Source organism: Cebidichthys violaceus, unplaced genomic scaffold (assembly GCF_023349555.1).
Source record: "Cebidichthys violaceus isolate CVI_PGR_0920_01 unplaced genomic scaffold, fCebVio1.0.p SCAF_24, whole genome shotgun sequence".
In the NCBI taxonomy this organism is placed as follows: Eukaryota; Metazoa; Chordata; class Actinopteri; order Perciformes; family Stichaeidae; genus Cebidichthys; species Cebidichthys violaceus.
In genome coordinates, this window is record NW_027176417.1 from 3,831,078 (window position 1) to 3,854,137 (window position 23,060).

A 23,060-nucleotide genomic window follows, 5' to 3' on the forward strand; every position below is an offset into this window, starting at 1 on the left:
CTAATACTCTACCTGTTTTGATGGAGATGTGACTTCATATAATAAACCTCCTGATTGTTTTCACACTGGCAAGCTGAGGCCTGAGTTTCGGCTGTGTTTGAACAGTGCTTCTGCATATTTTTGGTAAACGTAAGTGGCCTGTTTGGGCACTATTGAAGCTCATTATAAGAAGTTTCAGTAAAAGCAAAGTTTGTCTTTGCCTGAGGACATTAATGACTTTTACAACCATGACAGAGAACATGCTAAGTTGGCTGGTTTTATTAACTTTTTTAAATGTATGCAAACACAAAATCAGTTGCTTAAGTAGATCATTGAAAAACAAATCCAACTGGTTTTGACTCGTCAGGAAAAGTGTCATATGTCAGATGTTTATGCTAACTCTTAATGTCTTAATATGTTGTGTATTTTCACAGAAAAGACAAAAAGTGAATTCACACTTTGACAGCAGTTTAGTAAAATGAACATAGCAAAGCACCTGCGAGGCATAGTTAGGTCAGTGGAGGATTAGTCCAGTGGGAGGTGGTGTTGCTTTGGATCGGATAGACCATGTTCTCTCTCTTTCTACAGCAGGTACGGTGGAGGGGGAGGTCTGTCTCGAGTCAACCGTCCGTTAGTCTCTCAAGGCTGTTGGGAATGTAAATATGAGTGTTGTCACGTGTGTGTGTGTGTGTGTGTGTGTGTGTGTGTGTGTGTGTGTGTGTGTGTATGTGTATGTGTGTGTGGGTGGGTGGGTGGGTGGGTCGGTAAGTTGGAGAGCTTTAAAATTTTCATCAGATTTTGTTAATACCATCAAAGACCCTCTCGCTCCTGCTTTCATCACATCTCTCTCTCTCTCTCTCTCTCTCTCTCTCTCTCTCTCTCCATCTCTTCTCTCATTATTGCGCCATCCACTGTTAACACAGATCTCACTGTGTGTGTGTGTGTGTGTGTGTGTGTGTGTGTGTGTGTGTGTGTGTGTGTGTGTGTGTGTGTGTGTGTGTGTGTGCGCGCGCGCGCGCACTGGTAGTTTTCCATGAGGGAAAGTTGTGAGGGCCCCACGAGAAAGTCTTCACTGAGGGGAGGAGTCAGCAAAGGAATTCTGTGTGTGTGTGTGTGTGTGTGTGTGTGACAGCATGATTATGATAATGAAGAGGAAGAGGGAATGTGGGGGGAGGTACGTGTGTGTGTGTGTGTGTGTGTGTGTGTGTGTGTGTGTGTGTGTGTGTGAATGAACTGTTGGGCAATAACTGCAGTAGAGCAGAAAGCGGAAAACTCCAAAGTACAAAGGGGCTGTCACTCGTCTCGGACGCACACTGAAAAGTGGGAAAATCCTTCCCCGTCGTGTCTCTTCGTAACTTTTCAGCAGTATGAAAAAGTTTTGCTAGAGTGCAAAGACGAAAGACCAGAGAGACAAAAGAAAGGAAAGGGCGAGAGAGATAAGGACGTATGAAGGAGAAAGAGAGAACAAGAGAGATTCCGACAGATAGAAAGACAAAGAAAGCGTTTGTTGTGAGACGCCGGTGTCCTTTCCAAGGACAAACAGACATGCCAGTAGCGTCACGAGAGGAGACTCCTCCTCTTCCTCGTCTCCTCCCCGGTCTTTTTGACTCCTCCTTCTCTTAACTTCCACTCGTCTTGACTTTTCCCTCTGCTCTGTGTTTCGCTCAGCTTGTTAACTCTCTTCAACTCAGCGATGTGGAGGTGAATGTAAAGTCGAGGAAGTCTGCAGAAAATGTATATTCAAAGAGAACGTCGCAAATATTGGTCGACCGCTAACCACCTCTTTCTCTCTATCTCTTCATCTATATCTGTGTCAACCATTGATTTTTCTTTTTCTACTAGTTTGAAAACTTTCCACCGGCTCAATGACCTTTGACCCAGTTAGTGAGCAGAGGTCCCGTTGTTGCTATCTGTCAGGGAAGTGAAAACAGCTTTGGTTAGGAATGTCACTTTCCGGCAGCAGGGGCTTTTATTCTGAAAGCCTCACTCGGCGCACACAATGCACCGCAGCTCTAAATCAGATGACGTGAACACTGCACTACCAGGACAGCTGACAGGGAGGAAATGACTTATTGATAGATGTTTATTTAACTTTACGTGACTCATGTTGTAATGGAGTGCCTGTGCTATGAAATACAACTAAGTTACTCTGCACTAAACGTTGGATTCATACATTTGCAGCCATTTTTAGCTTCAGGCAAAACCTGAAAAGGTGTAAAGATAATCATTAAAACAATTATATGTCATTTTGTTTTGGGAGGTGAAGCGAAAATGAGTCATTTGCAATTGTGGCAATTCATAATGACAATTCACCGTATAACGTAGCTCACTTCAGCAGACTGTCAGTCGAAAGCCTGAGCTGTGGATGTTGATTTTTTTTTGTGTGTCTTGGAGCAGAAGAAAGATTTCCAAGCGCAGACAATTAGGCAACACCTCCGCCTCTTATCACGAGTTCATGACTCCTTAACACTCCGCAGCATTCGATGGTCATTTCAACTCCTCTGGATCTTTTGACCCCGGTCTGACTCCAAACCAGACCCTGATTGATTAACGTAGCTGCATCTTGAGGAAAGTTTTTGTAGCGCAGTTTTCCTGATTTCACAAGGAAATCACTAAAACAATATTCCCATTCGGGGGTCATTGTCTGCGTGTGTGCCGGAGTGGACACAGTACAGTATTCATGCGTGAGTGTGTGAGGCACCGAGCGAGCGGAGACAGTGGCTCTTTGTTGCCGTTGCCAGGGTTTGGGATCAGCCAGGCTGGCAGTGCCTACAGTCACTCTTTTCTTTCTTTATCCTTTCATTCACTCTTTCACTGCTTTTCTATGTGCTCTACTTCTCCACTGCAGAGTGAAACATATGCTAGTTTAAAAAAGGCCATACCTGGGTCTTTATATTTATTTAGTTGTGCAATGTTATATCATTTAAGATATATATTACATTAAGTTTTATCCAGAGTTTTAAAACATATTTCAGCCTTATAATTAACAAAGACCTGGTTATTATAGATGCATTTTGACAGATTTTTTGAGATTTTACAATTGCAAAAATCCGAGATCATCCAAATTAACTCCTTGTTTAATTTGATTCCAGGTGAAGTTTGAAATACCTTCCCGCAGCTTTGACAGTGACCTCTTCAGGCAGGGATTACACTAATACTGATAACAATAATCAAAATTAGAAAAGCACATCTCTCACCCTGCCGGTCCGCCCTCCTCTTCCTCCCTTCATCTCACTTTCTCATTCCTCTAATTGCGGCTGTAATCCTTGTTCAGATTAGAGGGATGTGCAGGGTCTCTTGCGCGCGTGTGTGTGTGTGTGTGTGTGTGTCTGTGTGTGTGTGTGTGTGTGTGTGTGTGTGTGTGTGTGTGTGTGTGGTCTGAATGAACGATGCATAGATCTCTCAGAGATTACTCGATCCCTGTCATCGTCACACGGGCTGAAACTGACAAGAATACCAATCCAATTTTTGTTTGTTGCTGTTGCCTGTTATCGAATACATCGATCAGCTGTCCTATGTCTTGCATACGTCGATGCTGGACCTTTAATATCACCAACTCTACAGCAGTTTTCCTGTGATGTAAAAACCCAATTTCATAAATCCTGCCTGCTCTCTCTTTGATACAAGTCGGCCTGGAAGGAACAGGCTTTCTGGCAAACGTTTGGACCTATAAATAGCAGCACGCTCAGTTTTATGTCTCTCTCTCTCTCTCTTCCTCCCGCTTGCAAAGTCTGGCCCGGTTGTCGTGTTTCTTAATTATTGTGCATTTATGATCCATCCATTTCACTGCAATGCACTGTCTTTTCTTTGGTCTTGTCTCTAAGGCCGTCAGTCACGTGTTATGAAGCGTTCTCACTCGGTGTCAGCTGCTTCTCAATGAAAGCTCTCATTTCCGTGAGCAGCATGTGGTTTGTCTGTGGAGAGTCTTAGCTCATTGTGGAATGAAGTTTTTTTAATTTTCAGAAGGAAAGCTGCTCAATGGAGATGTGAGATGTCCAAAATTATGCTAGTTTAACAAAATAGATTTAAAATGACCTTAAAGGGACAGGACATTGTTTTGAGCTAGTTGTTGCGATTTTTAGTTTTTTGTCAATCTCTCATCTTTTGTCTCTTTTGGCCAAAAGTATCTCTTTCTAGTCTGTTTCAATGTGACATGAAGGTGTGACAGAAGTGAAGTCCTGTTCCTTTATCTGACCTGAGCTTCAGAGGAGAGGAGGTGGGGGATCAGGGAGGCCACCATGTTGTGTCTTTTCTGTCCTTATCAGGCTCACCAGCCTGGGCGAGAGCCTTCTGGCTTCACTTTCTGTCGTCACTTTCATCCGACGTGTTGGACTTCGACACAGACATCCCCAGTAGCAGACAAGTGAGGAGACTGAGGGGTCGATGACGTCTTTTTCTCCGTCCTCTGTGATTTTTCTTTTTACAAGAGGGACGTTTGAGGCTTTACAAGGACGTTTGCACAAAGCGCCTTCCATCCTTATTCTGTTCTGGTGTCATCCGCTCTAAAGCGATCTCTGCTCTCCTCTAAAACATTTGAAATGTGAAGCCACATATGCTGAATTGAGCTTGATGTTGAGCGCTAAGACTGTCTCAACAAACTGTCACAAACACCTGGGTTGGGAATTTCAAGCAGGTGTGTGAAGTCTCTTTTTTTCGGGAGTTCGGACCATGATGCTCTTTAACGTTTCTTGGCCAGAAAGAACTATTCCGGGTTTGTTGGTGTGCTTAATACTGAGGCAGATCGGTGATGGCGGTTGGCACTGGAAGCATTAAGCTGGCAATAACATCAGTGTGCGTCAAAGAGATGCTCTTAAGGGAATTGCAGGTGTCACCAGCCAATGCTCCGAAATTTGGGACAGCAATAGTATTAACGGGGAGTTGCTCTTTGTACGTGTTTTTAAAGCTTTATTTCGTAGAGCAGTGATGCTGGGTCAAGCCTGCTGTTTGAGAGCATGAGATGAGTCTTCAGTCAGTGGATCAAGTCCTTCACATCTCCGACATGATTCACGAGGTCCATGGAGTCCTCTGTTATAACACAGGCTCTGCTTCCAGCTTCTGAACTCTCTGTAGCTCGCTGTCCAATTTTCACCCTCAGCTCGACACAGCCAGGCAGAGGCAAACGAGAGAGGTGACATCTGGTTCAGTGTGATTCAAAGCTCAACATCCTGTAAGAGACATGCAGTGAGTACTCTGTCCTTCACGTATAAGAGGAAAACATAAAGTCCCCTAGTAGCAAAGAGTTAATCTGCTCTCTCCTTCAGTTAATCACGATTTCCACTGATCTTACAGTAAGTAAGTGCATTTACAGTCTGTATGAGACAAATATGCAGACAGGTTTGCAGGAGTCGACAGCATAGAGGGAGGTGTTACTGGATGTGCACTGTTCGTAGTGTGGCAGAAGCGAAGCAAATCAGCGTAAAGAGGTGATAATTGACTGTGAGTAAAGTCGCGTTTTCCGGCGAGAAAGCTCATCTTACTGTCTTGGGATAGTTTGAATTATAAACATGTCCTTATTTAAATAACTTGCGTTTCGCTGTGACAATACAGCAGTGTGCTGGAAGCTCGGTGGGTTGAGAAACACAATGCTCTCATGATGTGGTGGGTTGGAATTTGTTATTCACTTCCTCGCTGCTGTATTACCCAATATTCTCCACCGTGTGCCATATGTATGTTTTAGATGATGTTAAACATCGTCAACAAAACCATATAAATGTTGACTTGAATTTAACACAGAGTGGCTTATTTTTCACTGTGTCATTTAATAAAAAAATCCAAAAGGCTCTGAATAAGAATGAGTTGTTGGTGTTACATCTGAGATGTTGAAAGCGCGTGACGGCTGCTGGAGGAAACAATAGGTCGTTGTCTGTTCCGGCCTCTCGAATGACTCAACGCTGCAACGTTTCTCTCCACGTAAACGTGACTTTTCTCCGCGCCCCCCCCCCCCCCCCCCCCCCCCCCACAATGTCGGTGCCACTCAAGGCGACAAAGTCTAGTTAACACACTGAATTCAAGCAGCCACCAAACTTAAGTTCAACTGTCAACGCTTGTGCACATTGTTATTCAAACTTCAGACAGGTTGTTGGTCTCAGAGTGTGAGTGTCATCTCGGTTAGTGCCGTTTGAATCATCGTTCGCCTGTTTGGATGGACGCTGACCGTCTCCAGCTGTATTTATTTGTGTCTGACTCGGTGCCGGACCTCCATCTGGCGGTTGTGGTTTGATTATTGAACGTTTCAAAGCGCCTCGTTACGTCACACTCGGTACAAAGGTCAGGACAGTTTGAATACTACAAGGGCAACCTGCAGCCGGGTGAAACATTTACAATGTTCCCTCATATAAACGTTTAAGCCAAAGGAACATTTAAATGTACATTGTGTTCAGGCTGCTGGAGCCACAATGACTTTAATGACTTTTTAATTCCCACGCGCATCGAGAACGCACAGAATGTATTAAAGAACAAATACTGTCTCACATACCGCTGCACATGGCTGCGAATACAGTTTCCGAATCCCGCACTAATATGGCCTTTAAGTGACAGTTTACTTACTGGTATGTTTACTCTGATAATATCAGTATTACTCCTTGTACTCCTACTACAATGACATTCCAAAGGCCATGTTTACGTCTTCGCCTCCCAAGCTGTTTATGATTGTCAGCGCGTTGTTTGGGGTTAAACAAGAATGTACACTGCATTAATTATGGAGCTGTAACACGACAGTCGCATAAAAAACTCCGAGGGGAGCCGCGTCGGCTCAATCAAGTGGTTTGCTCCTTTGGTTTTATTGATGCAGGAGAGACATCACTGCTGCGTGGGAGGTCGATTTCCCAAAGACTTAAACATGCTCAAGTACAAATCCCGCCAATAACAGTGTAAACAGAAAGCCTCAGTGTGTGTGTGTGTGTGTGTGTGTGTGTGCGTGTGTGTGTGTGTGTGTGTGTGTGTGTGAATGTGTTTGAATAGAAGGTGTGGTCCTATGTCTCTGTGGAAGCTGAAGAGACAAGTGGTGAAAGTGCGCACAACACTCCAGCTCACGATGGGCCGTGAAGCACACGTTGTTCGTTAGCATCCCGATGACTATCAGCCGATTGTCACGAGAGGCTGCGCCGCGAACCAGTTTCCATCGGCTTCTATTGTGCCGTGGCGAGCTGCAGCCATTATCTGAGTGGTTACATGCGGCACCGCGGGTAAGAGGTAAATGGATTGAGTTTTATTTTGGGTTGAACTGTCCCCTTAAGGGTTTTCTCAACCTTTTCTCCCTTTATCTATCTCTTACATCACCGTGCTCTTTCTCCTCATGAATGGATTTGGAACAAATTGAATTGAATGCACTGCAGTCTGTCGAGGCCTGTGTTCTGCTAAAGCAGCAGCGACATGAGCTGCGTGTGTTGTACCATGCCTAAAACTGGACTGCTCTAGTCTATCTTTTACCTTTTTCATTTCCAGTTTCGGAGGATTCCTATTTCACACTCTCCCCTCATCTTTGTATGGTAACGTCCCCCCACCTCCTCCCTGCATAGTCTAGTGACTATAAACAGTAGGAAGTTTACTACAAACACATCCAGCAGCCAGCCAACAAGGACAAGCCCTCCGCCTCCCTGTGAGTTTCAATGAACAGGAAAGCCACGTCTTGGTTTTATGAGGGGCGTCAGGGTCATGAGCGAAGGTGGCGGCCATAGATAAAAGATAAAGCCTTTGTCCAGTGCATCTCCTGCACAAATATACATGCCATAGTTATTTTTGGGTATTTCGCTCTTCTGTACCAGCTTGTTGACCAGTTGAGAAATCCCTTTGTCTGTTCAAGGACACAGTGAGTGTGCGGGCCATTGTGTGGCTCAATCATTCATTAGAAACCCTGTCAGTTAAACTTTATGGCTTTGCGAACACCAAGGTGGGGCTTACACTTGTAGCCGGTTCCTGATAGTGGATCAGCTCGACCAATTAAACAAGTATTAATATCCATTTCCTGGTTTAGTAGCAGCTGAGCTTTGCTCAAGCTTGGACGAGAAACCTAAATCTCACCTGAACTCTTTTTGCGCAAACTGGGTCTCAAATCGGATTTCCGCGCATTTTCTGCGGATGATTAACATAAATGAATCCTAGCTCACGCAGTGTGGCAGCAATGTGAATCGATATCTAAACACAATGACATTTCATGAGGTGAAAGGACTTCAGAATCTAAATTACAAGGTAGTTTTCTTGCAGGGCACATTGACCTCAGAGAGCGAGGGAGAGCTAAAGGATTCCTCCCTTTGCATTCCACTTGTTATCTCTGCTATGAGCAACGGTTCCCTTCAACCTTTCTCCCAAGTGCTCCTGGGAAAAAAATGTCTTTATCAGCTTCTCACCTTTTTCTTTTTGGGTCTTTGTTATTCAAATGCATCGTTCAGCTCTGTGCAGTTAATCACCTGCAGAGCTGGACTTTCACCTGAAAAGCTCTGCTTTTATCGGTCTCTCATTCCTTTTCCACTATTTCTTTTTCATTCGTTCGTCCCTGTGTGTACTGTAAACTGAGCGCAGACACACTACTCGGAGGGATCCACTCTGCGGGGCGTGGGCGTTTTTGGTTGTCTAAACCACCTACCTGTCTCTTGTAAAGGTCGCAGCGAAGCTGAATGGAAAAAGAGGAATGGACTGAGGAGGGAGACTGAATGAGTAAAAGAGAAAGAAGAGGAACGGAAGCGGTGAGAACAAAACAGGGAAGTTGAGCAAGATCTACCCCTCCCCTTTTGTCCTGTTGTCCTCCTCCACCACTGCCTCCCTTTCCCACTAACACCCCCTCCCTTCCCCACGCTACTACTCACCTGTCCAGTTTTACCCCTTGCCGACCCCCTCCCCCTCCCCCCGAGCTCCTCCTCTCGTGGCAGGTGAGCCGGCTGTGGGTATAAAGGTATGCTAATGCAGCGCAACCTATCTTCTCTGCTCTGGAGAGTGTGGAAGACTCAGGGCTGAGTGAGAGAGAGAGAGAGAGTGTGAGAGAGTGTGAGAGAGAGAGAGAGAGAGAGAGAGAGAGGCGGAGTAGGAAAGTTGCAATTTAAAAAGACAATTGGATTGAGTGTTCTCAGACTTGCATTGCAACCATGGGGCTGGGAGTAAGTATTGGAGCTTTGTCACATGTTTTGGACTAGTTTTTCAAGAGTCTTTAGGTTAACGTTAAGCTGGTTCTGCTTTTCAGTTTGGAGCTCAGACCAAGATTTTGTCACGTTATTGGTTGAGCTTGACAGTTGTGAATTGCCTGAAGTACTTTGTACCTTAGTTTCGAAATCATGCGTTGAGTTTTTTTGTTCACAGTTTCAGGGAACTCTTCAAACTTTTCTTTTTTTTTAAATCAGAGATATTTGTGAGAGTCATTCACAATCCCTCTAACAATGATTAACACACGTTTTTACAGCATGTTTGAACAGCAAAGTTGACACCGCTCTGCTGCTGCTGCTGCTGGTGCAACTTGAGAGGAAGCTTTGAGAGCAAACTTCCCACATGTGCTCGGTCTTGTTCAGAAGCTTACTTTTTCTCGCTTTCTTCAATCCAGAGAGGGAAAGATGACTACAAATTGGCGTCAACCTCCGATGGCACGGACAAGAAATCGAAGAAAGCTAAAGGGGAGAAGGATATGGAGGAACTGAAGAAAGAAGTTGACCTGGTGAGTACACAAAGAAATGTAAAACTCTGTAATTGTAAAGTACTATTTCCGTAAAGGCGATATTTTACTTTTTAAAAGTGTTGCAACTTGCAAAATCAGACTCAATTCAAGCGGAGAGGAGCAGGCGTTGACCTTGTTTAACTTAACAACCATTGTCCTCTCGTACACATTGTTTGCCTCATGCTTAATGACAGCTTTATTCAGGCCATGCTAACACTCTTGGTCACTGTAAGCCACCGCCATCGGTCACAGCCGTGTTACAGTCACGGACCGAGACAAACCTCTGCTTTGACCTCACGGCTAGTCACATGAGATGTAGCCGTCTGACCCGTATTTCATAAAGATTGCTACTTACATGCCTGCATGTGCTGTCACATGTTATTATGGAGTTCACAGCTATACTTAACTTCTAAGTCATGCTTATCTAGATTAGTTTTCAACGCTGAAATGTCGGGTCAGAGGCTCTGTTGTCATTTCTGTCTTCCAGTTTCTCAAAACATAAGAACTGGTTCTTTTTACTGCGGCCGGTAAACATAAATTAATCTGATTCTAAGTTCCGTTCAAACTCTCGGATCACGTGTGGTTTGTTTTTACCTCCAGCCGCAATCGTGCAGATACGGAACTGCACTCAAGTATGCACAGAAATGTGCAGAGTTGTTAAGTTGCAGAGAGGTTTCGCTGGCTTTCCTGTGTAGAACAGTTGTCCAATTTCCACTTGTGTCAGCTTTTTTTCTTTTCTCGGGCCTGTATGCGTAGCTGGCGGCGGTCATTTCCCAAGGTCAGCGAGGCGTTCGGTTCATCCCCAATAAAGGAGAAGAGCGAATGAATGACATCAAACCGCCCACTCTATGTTAAAATGGTGGCGCTTTATCGGCAGATGTACATCTATTAAAGGTGTTCCATCTGTAACGTAGAGTACGCTGCTCTTCTTAAAGCGGTTCTCTCGTACGGCGTCCACACACTGCCCTCAAACGTCTCGCTGGAGACAAAGCGTCTTTTGTGTCGTAGGACAGTGTCCTTCACAAGGTCAGCTCACGAGGAGGCTAGATTCAGGTCTCGAGTTCACCTCGAGAACTGAAGCCCGACGTAGAGACACGTCAACTCGTTAAATCGTTTTCTGTCATTTTGCTGTATTATAGACGTACGCTGCTCTTTGACTTTCACAGGGTTCATCAAGTGACGGTTGATTGACGCTGAAGTAAAGTCACTTTTCAAAAAAACTACAATTATTTGAATGTGACGGCTTGTTGCCAGTTTTCTTATTAATTCCTCAATTAGTGCGATTTTTCTGCAACTGTCTCTGCCCAAAGTCACTCCCCAGGTCACAGAGTCCTGTAGGTCATTAGGTAATAAAGTTCCCATCTCTGGGACATATTAATGATTATTGTCCTCGGTACGCGTTAACCAGATCTCAAAGTCTGCCGCCGCTGAAGGACATCTCAATGATATCGGCAGTAGGCCATAACCTCCTTAACTTAGCATATCATTGACTGCAATTAAGAGCAGGCAGTGTCTTTAGTGTAAAGCACATTGTGTCTTCAGAAGGTTTGATTCTGAGAACACACCGATGACCCTCAGGTTTAAGAACAACAGCATATTGGTAAGTAGTAAAGGAGTAATAAGTGTGAAGGTGTGTCTCTATGGAGCCCATGAAGCCGACATGTTAATCATTATTGCCTCATCATGTTTGCACCATCATGCAATTAACTGAGGCGTCAAAGTCCAGCGGAATATTCCCATAGCAACACATAGCAGCCAGTGATTTTATAAAATGAGACAAAGTCCAACAGAAAAGGCCAAATATAGAATCATGTGCAACATCGACGGCGTCCACATGAAAGTAGTCCAGGCGTGTGTGTGTGTGTGTGTGTGTGTGTTAGGCCATCCAATCAGGATTTAAATATGTGTGTGTTTACGAGCCGCACTATCAAAGCTGGTCAGCAGAAGCAGGAGTGGTTCGGGGCGTGTGATGACACTTCATCCACGGAGCCCTTCGCTTTGCTTATTATAATGCAAAACGGTGGCAGTTGCATCCGTTTTCTCCTCCGGCCGTTAAGAGTGTGAAGGTGAAAGGACTCGTTCATTACCAGCAGACGACTACGCAAATGTGTTCAAATTACCATGATGTAAGTTCACACAGGGCTCAGGCAGTGGATGTGAGACATTATGCTTTAAGAGGTCAATGTAAACTTGTACTTACGTAACACAATGGGACACACAGAGTGGTGTGAACTGATGCTTCATTCATTCATTCACTGGAGACGAACAGTGGCTGAGAACAAAGCTGCCGTCTATCATAGCAAATGTGCTTCTACTGCACATCCTAAAATTAAAGTCTGTTTTTAGACAAACGTCAGGTCACTGTTAAATCATCAACAAATTCCTACAAAATTACATTCAACATTTCCATTTGTATTATGTGTATTTTGTCCGGGTGCAGCAAGCTGTGCAGCTTTTATTTCATGGAGAAGTCGCAGAGGAAGAAAAAAAAAAAACCCTGATATACGTAAATGGAAAATTCAAGAATTTGTCACATACATGAGTAAACCAGCGCTGGCATCTTTACTGGAGATGTTTCACTCTCCTGCGCTTCGTATAAAGCTCACAATGCTTTGTTGTTTCGCAGTACGACAAAAATGAAAGGTGGGAGTCAGATATTATTGCAGATCATACAAATTACGCTGGAAGAATCTCTAGTCACTCACTCGCTGTAGGCGTTATTCAACACATCAATGTGCCAGATTCTCTGCTTGTTCATTTGCAGATCCGCTGTAATTTTCCCTCGGCTCTCTCGTTTAATAATGAACAGATTGCTACCGGATGAACCCTTTTTCTAAATGATATGATCAATTAATTACCTGAAACAACACTTTCTCTGATTAAATCATCCAACAAATTTGCGTTGATGACACCGATGTCGATGTGATGAGCAATACTCAGTGGAGCAAACACCAGCGTATCGGTTGGCCTGTTTGCTCGCAGCAAACTGTTTGGATGAGTCCGTATGGAACTGAGCTCATGGCGGCTTAGCGCTCGTGTTTGGCTGCGACTTTTCAATCCTCAGCAGACTCTAGTTTTACTTGAATGTCCGCTTTGACTTATCCCTCGCACTGTATGGACCGGCGTGCATCCATAATCCCGATCAGATTTCGCCATGTCATCTTTATGCTCCCTGTGTCCCTCTGGAGGACCTGACGGCACATTTTTTAATCCTCAAAGGAGATAATATCTGCGGGTTTAAAATGACAGGGTTTTAGCAAATGTCTCTCAATCTCTCTCTCTCTCTCTCTTTCCATAGGATGATCACAAACTAACCTTGGATGAACTCCACAGAAAATATGGGACCGACCTATCCAGGGTGAGTGTGTGTGTGTGTGTGTGTGTGTGTGTGTGTGTGTGTGTGTGTTTGTATTTGTTTTTGAGGCGCAGATAAAGCCAGAGGCCAGGGAAGATGTCACAGTACAAACTGAGGTCAAAAGCACTTTCACTTGTACATATTTTGTTTTGTTAGAAAGTAGCAGCAGTAAGTCACATCGGGGAAATGATTTGAATGTGTCATATGTAATAGATACAACACTGTCTGCATGGCTGGATACCACTAGAGGGAGGAAAGAAAAAGTTGTGATTTGAGTGAACTGAACCTTTCAAAGAGTCAATAAATGTCACATTGTATTGAAAAGGGGGAAACTGAGCCGCTACACTAAATGTCATTTTCATGTTTGGACCATGGTCTTCATCACGCTGAGGACACACACACACAGAATCCCATTACACAACCCAGTAGAACCGCACACTGGCCAAATGCTCCACTGATGCTGATTATCCTCTGAAGTCTGATCTGTCTGAGTTTGACCCAAAACAAAGACTTCATTCACGCAGGAACACCGGTCTTATAGCGCGCTGCGGGGATGACGGGGTTTTTTTTTTTTTTTGTCGGCCAACCCGGAAGTTCGCATCGCGCCGGTTCCCCTCGACTAAAAGCCGATGGGACTTTTCCATTTGGATTATTGCAGAAAATCAGCTCTGTGGCAAACACAAGTGCATGATACTGAACGCAATGGGCAGAAGTAAAAAGCTAAATGTAATGTAAAAGCTTCACTAGTAGGGGGTTTGCTGACGTATTTATGTCGAAGAAAATCTGTTAAGCTTGTGCTAATCACAGACGAGGGCAATGCAAAATGCGAACTCATTTCCTGGTTTTAGGACTCATTTACTGCAGTGCTCTACCAACAACATAAAACACTCTGATGTTTACTCCTGGTCCCGCTCCAAAGAGACCTTCAGTCACCCTTTCTTTTATTTCTTCTCCTTCTTTTTTACGCTTTAAGAAAACATGACCGCGATCAATAATAGCAGAGATACGACCTGATTGTCTTGTCTCTCCCTCTCACTCTGTTATCACTCTTTCCATATCACAAGCTGTGAGTGACCGCTAACTGCACCTTTTGCTGTCTAATTACACAGACTATTGAAAGAGGAAGCAGTAATTGTAAGATTACGGGGTTCTTTCTTCCTGTTGATGGGGTTTCTGATGTTTTTGTTTCAAACTTTAATCCACCACCTCCTCAAGTAATAGCGGTGTGTGTGTGTGTGTGTGTGTGTGTGTGTGTGTGTGTGTGTGTTTAGCAAATAAAACCGTTGACTCGTCCTTGTTCCAAAGCTATAAAGTAGCAGAGCAAAAAACAGGACTCACAGGTTTTTGTTTTATGATTACACTGACATAACACGTAAGTCTGTTTTTCTGTCACTCTGCCAGTTTGTCTAAACATTCTTTATGTCTCTTTTTTTAGGGTCTTTCCAACTCCAGAGCAAAAGAGATCCTGGCCAGAGATGGCCCCAACGCCCTCACACCTCCCCCCACAACGCCTGAATGGGTCAAGTTCTGCAGACAGGTAGAAGTCACTTCTTCTCAGCTGAAATGTATTAGGCAGGAGTGCCACAGAAACCTGTTTTGCATACTCAAATTTTAGAAATGCAAATTTCTTTGCAGACTGTGAAAACGGGCGACGTCTTGAAACCTGCATGTTGTTTTATGGTGTTTTCCAGCTGTTTGGTGGTTTCTCCATGCTGCTGTGGATCGGTGCCATCCTCTGCTTCCTGGCTTACGGTATCCAGGCTGCCGCAGAAGACGAACCGGCCAACGATAACGTAAGGGGGTCTTTGTTAGTGTGAGATAAAGAGTTGACGCCACCAAAGATGAACTGACTAACTGAGTCTTTTCTCTCCTTCTGCAGTTGTACCTGGGTGTCGTGCTTTCCGCTGTCGTCATCATCACTGGCTGCTTCTCCTACTACCAAGAGGCCAAGAGCTCCAAGATCATGGACTCCTTCAAGAACCTGGTCCCACAGGTGAGTTCCTCCTGACTTACTTACTACAATCAAGACAGTGACAAACAATACAACATGTTGCACAATCTCTCGCTAATCCTGTTAAGAAATTGCCCTGAAAACATATGTTTTACCGTTGTTCTCGTAGCAAGCCCTGGTCCTCCGTGACGGCGAGAAGAAGAGCATCAACGCTGAGGAGGTGGTGGTCGGAGATTTGGTGGAGGTGAAGGGTGGAGACCGGATCCCCGCGGATCTGAGAATCGTCTCTGCTCATGGCTGCAAGGTCCGTACCTCTAAGACTTTGGAGCAGTGGCTTGAAGCTTAATGTTTTTTTATTCTCATGTTTCTTTTGACTGACTCGAGTTGTTCCTTAGTTGAAGTTTTATTTTGGTTTAAATGCGTCTCAACAGTGTTTTTTTACACTGTCCTGTAGACATCATGTCGCTCTCACTCCTCTGGATATCTTTGGTGTTTCATTCTTGCTTTACGTCTCACTCCTTCAGGTGGACAACTCCTCTCTGACCGGCGAATCCGAGCCCCAGACTCGTACTCCTGACTTCTCCAACGACAACCCACTGGAGACCAGGAACATTGCTTTCTTCTCCACCAACTGTGTTGAAGGTAGAGAACTAACAAATAGACAACACAAAAAGTCACGGCGTCAAAATTAGTTGTGTACATATTTCATTTGATTAAAGTTAAGTTCAAGTTTGAGGAAAATGAAAGTTGTGAAAGGGTTATTTATGGAGACGATCCGTCGCTCTCTCCAGGTACCGCCAAAGGAGTCGTCATCAATACCGGAGACCGCACCGTCATGGGTCGTATCGCCACCCTGGCATCCAGTCTGGATGGCGGCAAAACTCCCATCGCCAAGGAGATCGAGCACTTCATCCACATCATCACCGGCGTGGCCGTCTTCCTGGGCGTTTCCTTCTTCATCCTCTCGCTCATCCTCGGGTATGGGTGGCTGGAGGCCGTCATCTTCCTCATCGGTATCATTGTGGCCAACGTGCCAGAAGGTCTCCTGGCTACCGTCACCGTGAGTTCTCCAGCATTTCTGCCCCGAGTTTCATTTTCGATCGGTTCAAAGACTGAGATGTTGTAGCTGAAACACTTGCTTCCCGTCTCCAGGTGTGTCTGACTCTGACTGCGAAGCGTATGGCGAAGAAGAACTGCCTGGTGAAGAACTTGGAAGCTGTCGAGACCCTGGGCTCCACCTCCACCATCTGCTCCGACAAGACCGGCACCCTGACCCAGAACCGGATGACCGTGGCCCACATGTGGTTCGACAACCAGATCCACGAGGCCGACACCACAGAGAACCAGACCGGCGCCTCCTTCGACAGGAGCTCTGCCACCTGGGCCGCTCTGGCCAGAATCGCCGGACTCTGTAACCGCGCCGTCTTCCTGGCGGAGCAGTCCAACGTCCCCATCCTGAAGGTTAAAAGCTTATTACCTTCAATGAATATCCTCCTCTTACCAAACACTCAACGTTTTGCTCTAGTTCACCCATTCTGACCACTAAAGAGTCTAAACAATTCACGAGTGGAGGAAGATATCACTGACTTTTGGTGTAACGCCATCTCTTGTAAATAAGCACAGAGCAGAGTCTTCACCTCATGGAATGTTTTTCCTCCTTCAAACATTTTGCTAAATTGGATTCGATACCCCGACGAGTCCCAAGATGCAGTGACTGTGTGGGAGGTGACTTGGCATTACGACTTGGCAAGAAACTTTTTGGAAATAAAACGCAGCCAAACTGAGCTACAAATCTTTATAAAAAGCACTCAACATAATTGAAGGTCTTTCAGAAATATATAGCTGCAGCTATAGCAAGAGGTGGCCAGACAGACCCATTGATTTATTCCTTAATGAGCACTGACGAGTGTGACTCTTTCTCAAACTGCATAGTTTTGGAGGAGGTTCTTTTAATCATGGTTAATTAAGATGGTTTCATCCACCTGCTCTGTTCTTCTACACATTTATACAGTTTATAAATCTATTGTAAATAGATACATGATCCATGTGATCCAACTCTTTGTCCTTTGCTTGAATCCACAGAGAGACGTAGCCGGTGACGCCTCAGAAGCCGCCTTGCTCAAGTGCATTGAGCTGTGCTGTGGACCCGTTGGCGGCATGAGAGACAAATACGACAAGATTTCTGAGATCCCCTTCAACTCCACCAACAAATATCAGGTAAACAACCCACAGAGTGTCCCACAGCCTCTGCATTTGTTCACCCTGTCTATGCAGGTGAAGTGACGCAGATTTCAATCCCCAAAAACATTGCATACCTATTGTAAGACAATACATAGTGGTGGTAATGGAGGGAAACGTTGATGTACGCCCTCTAGTGGTTGGGTTCTTTCATGTCTCCATCGACCAGTTTTTGATGAATGGGTTCCGCCGTAATTTGGGATTTAAAATCCAGCCTACGTCTCGTCCCACAGCTCTCCGTCCACAAGAATGCAACTCCCGGAGAGACCAAGCACCTGCTGGTGATGAAAGGCGCCCCAGAGAGGATTTTGGACCGCTGCTCCACCATCTTGTTGCATGGGAAAGAGCAGCCTCTGGACGACGAGCTGAAGGACGCCTTCCAGAACGCCTACGTTGAGCTGGGGGGACTTGGAGAGCGAGTGCTGGGTACAACACAGCTCCGTTCTACCGCTACATCCTTTTGTCTTTAAAATGTTGGTGGAGAAACAGTAATATATGAAGCACTTTCTTCCCGTCTCACTCAGGTTTCTGCCACTTCAACCTGCCTGATGACCAGTTCCCAGAGGGCTTTGCTTTTGACACTGAGGAGGTGAACTTCCCCACTGAGAACCTGTGCTTCATCGGCCTCATGTCCATGATCGACCCTCCTCGCGCTGCTGTGCCCGACGCCGTCGGCAAATGCAGGAGCGCCGGAATCAAGGTGAGTTTTTTCAGTTGTACAGCACACGCATGCATCATTTCAAGACCAAAAACATGACCTGTGTTAATACTTGTCTTCTCCCTCAGGTCATCATGGTCACAGGTGACCACCCAATCACAGCCAAGGCTATTGCTAAGGGTGTGGGCATCATCTCTGAAGGCAACGAGACCGTTGAAGACATTGCTGCCCGCCTGAATGTACCAGTCTCAGAGGTCAACCCCAGGTTAGTACACATACTAAATATGTGTACAAAATACTAAAGCTTAGTTCTGAGTGGTCTTGTGTCTCTAGATATATAGAAAGCTATATGAAAGCTTCCTTTTAAACGTGTCTCTTCTTCTCTGGCAGTTCTTCCTAATACTTGCACTAATTGAGCAAAAATGAAATCAGCGTTGGCTAACCGGACCCTGCAATCCACTCAGCCATTTATTCACTGCAGACAAATAAATCCACGCGAGTCTCTGAGCTGGCGGCTTTGCTTTTCTTCATCAGCAAGTTTTAGTCTGTTCAGATCACAGTCAGGCTGGATGATTACTGTCCCTAAACACAAGGAAGGTGCATAACGATTAACATTGTAGGATAAAATATGAATAATAAGTACTGAAACAGTCAAGAAATGTATATAAAATAGAAAAATGTACAATAAAAGTATGAAAGAATATACAAAACATATGTATAATGTGTTTAATACACTACCCTGTACCATGGGACTGATCATTTGTACTAAAAGTTCATTCATTGTCTGAAGTGATGGTCTGATGTAGAGCTTTTTGCTGATGATGCCATTATTTTAATCAAGGGGTGTCAAGGCCGACGCTGTCTGTTTGTAAAAGGAATTTCCTGTTTCCCAATGATTTTCCTCTTTGATTATCCCTCATTCTTAGTTTTCCTCTCAGAAACAGGATGTGGGATTACAACTGTTGTCCTAATGCTGCTGTGATTTCCTCTCCAGGGATGCCAAGGCCTGTGTCGTCCACGGCGGCGAGCTGAAGGAAATGACCGCAGAGCTGCTCGACGATGTACTGAAGTACCACACCGAAATCGTCTTCGCCAGAACCTCCCCTCAGCAGAAACTCATCATTGTGGAAGGTTGCCAGAGACAGGTGAGCGTCACAGGGAATTTAGGAAACAAACACAGACACAGATTGGGATTAAAAGCTTTCGGAATTTTTTCGTGGTTGTTTAACCTCAGTCGTCTCTGCTCTGTCTCTGCAGGGAGCCATTGTGGCCGTGACGGGCGACGGTGTGAACGACTCTCCGGCTCTGAAGAAGGCTGACATCGGTGTCGCCATGGGTATCGCTGGATCTGACGTGTCCAAGCAGGCCGCTGACATGATCCTGCTGGACGACAACTTTGCCTCCATTGTTACCGGAGTGGAAGAAGGTAACACTTAGCAGCCAGGCTCAGTATAACTGCAGAAATGTGGAAATACAGGCCGCAAGAAGCATCAGTGTAACCGCTCGATTTTTCCTCGCCATATTAACTTTTACGTTACTTTATCAGGCCGTCTGATCTTTGACAACTTGAAGAAGTCCATCGCCTACACTCTGACCAGTAACATCCCTGAGATCTCCCCCTTCCTCCTCTTCATCATCGCCAACATCCCTCTGCCCCTGGGAACCGTCACCATCCTCTGCATTGACCTGGGAACTGACATGGTGAGCTCCTTGAGAGACGTTTATTTAATCATGTGTCCGTCGCTATAAAAGCAACTCTGTGTGACAAAGAGATTGAAAATACTGAACTGACTTGTGTCTTATTTACTTGTCGTCTGCCAGGTCCCTGCCATCTCCCTGGCTTATGAAGAAGCTGAGAGCGACATCATGAAGAGACAGCCCAGAAACCCCAAAACAGACAAGCTGGTGAACGAGAGGCTCATCAGCATCGCTTACGGACAGATCGGTAAGCGTGAATGATTGTTCTAAGTTGTTGAACCCTCTCCATGTTGTGGAAGGGCGACGCTCCGTCTACAGCAGACCCATCAAAGTTCTTCTTCTCTGTTAGGTATGATGCAGGCCACAGCTGGCTTCTTCACATACTTGGTGATCCTGGCTGAAAACGGGTTCCTCCCCATTGACCTGCTGGGGATCAGAGTGCTGTGGGACGACAAAATGGTAAACGACCTGGAAGACAGCTACGGACAGCAGTGGGTGAGTTGTGCTCGTGTTTTTAATAACGCTGCCCAAAATGAACGTTCACATTCAAGGCAAGAACAGAGGAGGAGTTGTGCTAATCTTTTTTATATGTTCTGTCCACCAGACGTACGAGCGCAGAAAGATCGTAGAGTTCACGTGTCACACGGCCTTCTTCGCCAGCATCGTGGTTGTCCAGTGGGCCGATCTGATCATCTGTAAGACCAGGAGGAACTCCATCCTGCAACAAGGAATGAAGTATGTACAGATACAGACATATCTTTAGAAGTTCCTTGTCATTAATACCGGGGACCACTTGTCAAAGAGCTAAAAGGTTCCTTCAGCCCAACATGGGACGAGGGCTGCTGGAATCTAAAGATCAGGTTGAAAGAAAGAGAGAGAAATGCTCTCCCCTCGTCCTCAAATGGTCCTAGATTCCTACTTCCTTGTGTTGTTAATGAGGTGCCGCACGAGTTGAAGAAGCGACACTGTGCATGTTTGACCATGGTCATCCCTGCAAACCCCACCCTGAAAGTTCCTGTACTTTCAGAAAGTACTCCCCCCCCCCCCCCCCCCCAAACCAGGGCCATTTAAGGGGGTAAAATGTCCCCAAAACTTTATTTAGACTCTGGTCCCTGATAATGACTTCCTCAGATGGTTCCTAGTCTCTGGGGAAAGACTTTACGTCGTTATAAGAGTCAATAAAAAATGCCCTAACTAATGTGAGAGTGATTTCTTAGAGGCTAATTATTTTATAGCTTCAGCTTCGGTAAAAGTGTCCTCACTGTGTCGACTCTTTGCTTCCACAGGAACCGTATCCTCATCTTTGGACTGTTCGAGGAGACAGCTCTGGCTGCCTTCCTGTCCTATTGTCCCGGCATGGACATTGCCCTCAGAATGTACCCTCTCAAGTGAGTGAAACATGCACACAGACAATTATATACTCAATCTGGGATTTCTCCCCTCAGCCATGATATTGAATTTACCCAAATGACAACAATTTGGTTTTATGTTTCCATGTTAATGTTTCTTTTCATGTATGCGGGCGAATTCATGAGCACAATATGCATTAAGTGTTTCCCTGTTAAAGTGTTAATCCATGAAATCCTATTTTCTGTTCATTTATCGGCATTCACTGCACATCCCAGAAGCTTCTTGTCAATCAATGCTTTGATGGTTTTACTTGTACTCCCCGATGAAGAAGTGCTGTTATATCTTTATTATTATAGTAATGTACTAATGAGATTCTTTGCTCCGAAAGCAGATAGGCTCATTAGCTGAAGTCTCCTTGTCTCCTCGTCTTCTTCTCCTCTTTATTGTTCTGCGTCTTCCTCTGCGCTCCTTTTCCCCTCGCCACCTTTTCATCTTCTCTGCGTCTTTCTCTTCAAACTTCTCATCCACCCACTCACCTTTCTCTTCTCGAGTGATTGCTGATGTTTGAATAACCTTGACTTCTCCTCTCCGTCTGAGAGTGTGTCTCTCTCTCCTCACAGTTTCGGTCTCCCTGTCTTTATTTCTGTCTCATCTGCCTTCTGTGTTTTTTTTTTTGTTCTCTTTCTTTTATTTCTCTCTTTACTTCTCAATTTATATTCAGATACGGAAATGTATTGCTAAAGAAAGTCTGAGGCGTCCAGAAATCTACAGCAGATATTAAATCAAATGTCTGTGTCACTACTTAGGCCATGTTGGTGGTTCTGTGCCTTCCCCTACTCCCTCCTCATCTTCCTGTACGATGAAGGCAGAAGATATATCCTCAGACGCAACCCAGGCGGTAAGACCTTTACTGACTCCGAGGCTTTTGCAGTGGTGTGTTGGTGAATGACGGATTGTCAGGTTAGCGAACAACACAGCTGTTAGCATGAGCTGTGAAGATGCCCCTGCGTCTATTTCTGTGCATGTGTCGGTTATCCCTGCCACAACTGCGCCTCCTGCACAGACCAGTGAACTGTGACAGATGGCGAGGCCCCCAGTGGGATTTCAACCCTCAACCGCGCCATTGGTAATGCCTCGTTCCACCCACGGAGCTGAGCGGAACCTGCATGCCGGGCTGACTCTGCTGCAGCTGTGTTTGTGGGAGAGTGTGGGTCTGCTGCATCTGAGCCCCACCGCACAGATCAGGGAACATCCCATTGCCCATCCACAGTGAATAATGTCCAACACTCGTAGAAAGTGAGGCGTTTCCACTGTGTCCATGGCCCAAAGCTAGCTGTTTTACAGTTTCACTCAAAAGTGGAAAACATGATTCCAGCCCCGGGGGGTTTTGACCCTTCTGTGAAAAACAAGTATTCATAGTGTGTTCAGGCCTAAAAATAAAATGTGGCCTTGGGCTCAGTGCAGCCTGGCAAAATAGACTCAATAATAGCAACCACACTGACTTCTAATACAGAGGCATGGGATTGTGCGTACATCCAATGATGCAACCCAAACTACTGTTCCTTGTGTTGTTTGATATCGTCATATGTAGTCACATGTAAGGCCTCATCACCAGTCCCTGCAGAACCCATTTCACCGAGAAAAGTCTTGGCTCTAAACTCAGGACGGGTCTCGCTCACGCTCCCAGATTTTATTGCTTTGATTTCACTGTGAAAGACGTATGAGGTGAAAAATTCCCCAAAAAACTCTGTCCCTAACTCTGTCTCTTTTGGTTTCTAGGTTGGGTGGAGCAGGAGACATACTACTGAGTCAACACACAGTCAGTGTTCCATCGTTATTTACTGCCATGTTACATATTTGTCTGATATGTCAGTCAGACCCCGAAAAACAAAAAGCATGGATGAAATAAGAATATTTTGATGTATATGTCATTCACAATAAAACATTTCCGTACTATTGTACATCGATGCTAGTTGGACATTTGTTCTGTTTTTGCTCAGACTTCTGTTGTTGCCTCTCTGACACGTGGAGGCTAAAAACAGCTTTTCAGGGCTTCGATGCAGGATGTTGTTTCAAGGTTCAATAGACGTGTACCGGTGAGTCAGGTCCGGTGACCCGTGCGGTGGGATTATCCACCTCAACAGTTCCTAAACTTCACTTCTGGGCTCAGATTCGTTTCACAGAGGGGGACGTA

The 23,060-nt window shown here is 45.2% G+C and overlaps 1 protein-coding gene across 1 annotated transcript; it reads left to right on the forward strand.

Annotated features, from left to right (window-relative positions):
• Window positions 1–8,887: 8,887 nt before the first annotated feature.
• LOC137879152 (sodium/potassium-transporting ATPase subunit alpha-1) lies at window positions 8,888–22,827 on the forward strand. Its single transcript, XM_068719765.1, has 23 exons — window positions 8,888–9,068; window positions 9,506–9,616; window positions 12,915–12,974; window positions 14,407–14,508; window positions 14,663–14,764; window positions 14,851–14,964; window positions 15,092–15,226; window positions 15,447–15,564; window positions 15,714–15,982; window positions 16,075–16,383; window positions 17,005–17,139; window positions 17,394–17,586; window positions 17,685–17,860; window positions 17,947–18,083; window positions 18,813–18,963; window positions 19,076–19,244; window positions 19,365–19,519; window positions 19,640–19,763; window positions 19,866–20,011; window positions 20,121–20,251; window positions 20,803–20,904; window positions 21,673–21,764; window positions 22,646–22,827. The coding sequence occupies exons 1-23, from the start codon at window positions 9,057–9,059 to the stop codon at window positions 22,672–22,674; spliced, it is 3,072 nt and encodes a 1,023-aa protein (XP_068575866.1). The 5' UTR covers window positions 8,888–9,056; the 3' UTR covers window positions 22,675–22,827.
• Window positions 22,828–23,060: the final 233 nt, after the last annotated feature.